The following is a 3,413-nucleotide window of genomic DNA, read 5'->3' on the forward strand; positions in this document are numbered from 1 at the left end:
TGTGTGTTGAAAAAAATTGTAAAAAAAAAAAAAAAAAAAAAAAAAAAAAAAAAAAAAAATTGTTAAAATGTCTATCAACGGTCCGATGGAACATAAAGTAAACATATGATAGTAATAATTAATAGGGATCAATATTATGTACCATAATGTAAAGTAAAAAAGAAATGCATAAAGCTAGTGTGAACAACTTTCAGTAAAATTTTAAAGGTCATAGTAATGTATTTCATGCCATAGTTCATTAGATTGTACTGGATTCATGTATTTAATTCATAAAAGCAGTGTTCACAAAGTCTAAAAAGTGTTTGTACATATATGCTATTGGTGCTTCATAAATCATATATACCAGGGATTCAATGTTATTATATTTATGCTTGTTAAACAAATACCATGATGATGTAAAATTTATGTTATGTTAAAATTAATGCGAAATGTCGACAAACTGTAGTATGTCGAAGAAGGGGAGAATGAATAGAAGAAAAATTATTATTTAATTAAAACGATAGTTGAAATGTTGAGGGCGCTATAATAGTTTTTTATGCGAGAGCGCAAGTTTGTTGTTGTTTTTCGATCATGGCTGTTGACCGGGTTTTCTTTGAAAATAAAGAAACAAAACAAAGTTTAAATGCGATTGTGTTTTTTTATGACAGTGAGCAGTAATAAAATATTGGAAAGCGTCAATCCAGGTATTGATTTGTTTTTGTATAAATGTGTAAAAAAATTAACTTGTTCCTTAAGGATCTCCTCAGTATGTATAGTATATTTCCCATTGGCCTTTAATATTGATGTCATTTCTTTTTAGTATTATTTTTTCTAAACCTATAAAGTATTTTGTATTCCTTTCTCCTTCTTCGAACGATTGAAGACAGGACCTAACTTGAGCTCCTCTAGCTTCTGAAAAATATATTTGATCTAATTCCTTTTTTTGTTATTAAGTGTACTTTCTGTATCCTCGTCATATATGCTCGGTATAGTTTATTTACCATTATTTCAATTTCTTTGAATAAAGTGTCTTTTTTTTTCTCTCTTTTTTTTTTCTAACTCCATATTTACTTGAAAACTCTTTAATTTTAACTTTTAGATATTCCCAGAGTAAATCTGGTCGTTATATTCATATTTTTAAAACATTTTCTACAATTTTTTTTTCATCAAAAATTTCTTCATCATTCAAAAAACTATTACTGTATTTCATTTCCAAAAGTCGGGACCTTTTATCTATTGGTTGTTCCGAATTTTAAGTGAAATTACTTGGTAATCAGAGGAGATACAGGGTCCTATGTCGGTGTGGATTACTTCGCCATTTTTATAATAATTATAATTATTATTATTATCATTATTATAATTATTATCATTAAATTATTATATAACGCTATTGAACACATAGAATATAATAATTATACACACATAAAAAAGACGAACTACATAATACAGTAAGCCATTAAGCTATTATATTACACATTTTTTTAATTAATTTTTATTTATTTAATTCTTATTTTAAATTTTTTTAAATTTATTTTTTAAAAAATTATTTTTTTTTATAACAACATATTTTATAAGAGCACTGAGGCTGAAATCGTTAAAAAATAAGAACAAAATAAGAACAACTTGAGGCTGAGGTAAAATGTCAAATAAGGTTTTAAACCAAAATAAGAACACTGAACCTAGGGAAACATTAGTTCTTATGAATTTGTCTTGCTATCTTATTGCACTAATGAATATTGTAGGAACAACTACTTCTTTAAAATTAAGTAAAATAAAAAAAATGTATTATAAATTAAGATTTATTATAGAAATTATATATTAGATGTACTGAGGTTAAAGTCAGGGGGAGGGGCCAATTGTCCGAGGTTAAACAGTCCGGGAGAAAAAATGTCACGGGAGGGGGTGAGAAATGTCCGGGGGGGAAATACCGGGGGGAAAATGTACGGGGGGAAAATACCAGGGGGAAAATGTCCTGGGGAAATTTCCGGGGGCTGGAGAGCAACCAGCCTAGAACCGTCTACAAGGCCCTGTGTGATTCGATACTTCTTTGAAAGTCATGAAACTTAGACTACTCTATTATTAATTTAAGTTAATTTGCTTTTTTATAGGATATTATGGTGGCTACGCAAGCTATTTCAAAAGACCGTCCTGATGCTGAAATTACCATTGTAATTATTTTTCTTTTTTAGGCCTGTATGAATGATATATAAAATGTATAGTGATTTCAATACATATGGTTCACTTGATCTCCTAATGGTTCAAACTGCTGTTAGCGCTCATACACAGCAGGGTCCCCACTGGTTTTGTATCTTGATTTGGGGAAAAAAATCGCATTTACATCACCATATATAGGGAACTACTCCTTTGATTTTTTTTTTGCCTACCACCAAATTAAAGCTGAAACAATAATGAATATTTTGATATAATTTCAATTATAAAAACAAAAATAAAGTCCTTCATTCTGACATTTTAAAACTTTACATTGCTAACCACAAACAGTGTACAGGTCAATTTTTCACCAGAATATTTGTAGAAGGCAATGATTTAAATTTGTCATTGTGGTCACTTAGCGTAGGCATTTAAAGTTTTGCCCACCACATCGTTATAGATGAATATTCATAGATTCAATTGATTTCAATTTTATTCCTATTAGTTAAAAAAAAAATTAATATTTTTAGAAATGAATGAAATGAAGAACCAATGGAACTCAGCATTTACGTAGGAATCACGAATTAAATATAGGAATAAATTAGACGTATACCTGGGTGCTCTATCATAACTTGCATTTCAGCTCTTTACCTGAAATACAAGAGTTGTACACGGGGACCAAGAGATTTCCACAATTCTGCGCACACAGTGGCTACCACCAGTTTAGCCGTTTGAACTAAGCTGCTCTCTAAGTCAATATATATGAAACACGGCCCACTTCACCATAAAAAAAACAACAAATATTTCAAAATTTGTATTTTCATTTGATTCAAATTTCCTCATTCTCAGGTTAACCCGCCACTGTATAAACGGTTCAAGACAGAAGTGAATTCTAGGAGTGATCGAGTACTAATCTTCGTTGATAACAACCAGAAGGTTGTCGAAACACCAAGATTCGGTTAATGATCCTCATGAATTGGACATGCGGTCTTTGATATTAGCGATACAATATCTTATGATAATACAAACAATATGAATGGAATGTGTATATTTCTAATAAAGTTTCATTTTATTCAAAAATACCACAAATATTTGTAGAATTTTAAAAAATAGTACAAAATGTTTATCAGAAATAAGTAACAACTGGGCAATTTGCTTGTAAAGCAATTCCTCACAGTAACACAATATGTTTTAAATGCTTTGCCAGCTATAACTCAAATATGCTTATACTTTACGTTATGTGCCTATTTAAATACTTGAAAATTATTATTAGAATTTTAGAAATC

The 3,413-nt window shown here is 29.5% G+C and overlaps 1 protein-coding gene across 1 annotated transcript in view; it reads left to right on the forward strand.

Moving 5' to 3' along the window:
• The window catches only part of LOC117116658, a 7,225-nt gene extending 4,135 nt beyond the window's left edge, over nucleotides 1-3,090 (forward strand). The window contains exons 2-3 of the mRNA XM_033260734.1: nucleotides 2,088-2,147; nucleotides 2,977-3,090. Of these exons, the coding sequence (XP_033116625.1) occupies nucleotides 2,088-2,147; nucleotides 2,977-3,090 (174 nt within the window). The remainder of the gene's footprint in view (nucleotides 1-2,087; nucleotides 2,148-2,976) is intronic.
• The last annotated feature ends 323 nt before the right edge of the window (nucleotides 3,091-3,413 follow it).

The sequence above is a fragment of the Anneissia japonica genome, unplaced genomic scaffold, assembly GCF_011630105.1.
Source record: "Anneissia japonica isolate Jap-2015-1 unplaced genomic scaffold, ASM1163010v1 scaffold287932_len317664_cov166, whole genome shotgun sequence".
Lineage (NCBI taxonomy): Eukaryota > Metazoa > Echinodermata > Crinoidea > Comatulida > Comatulidae > Anneissia > Anneissia japonica.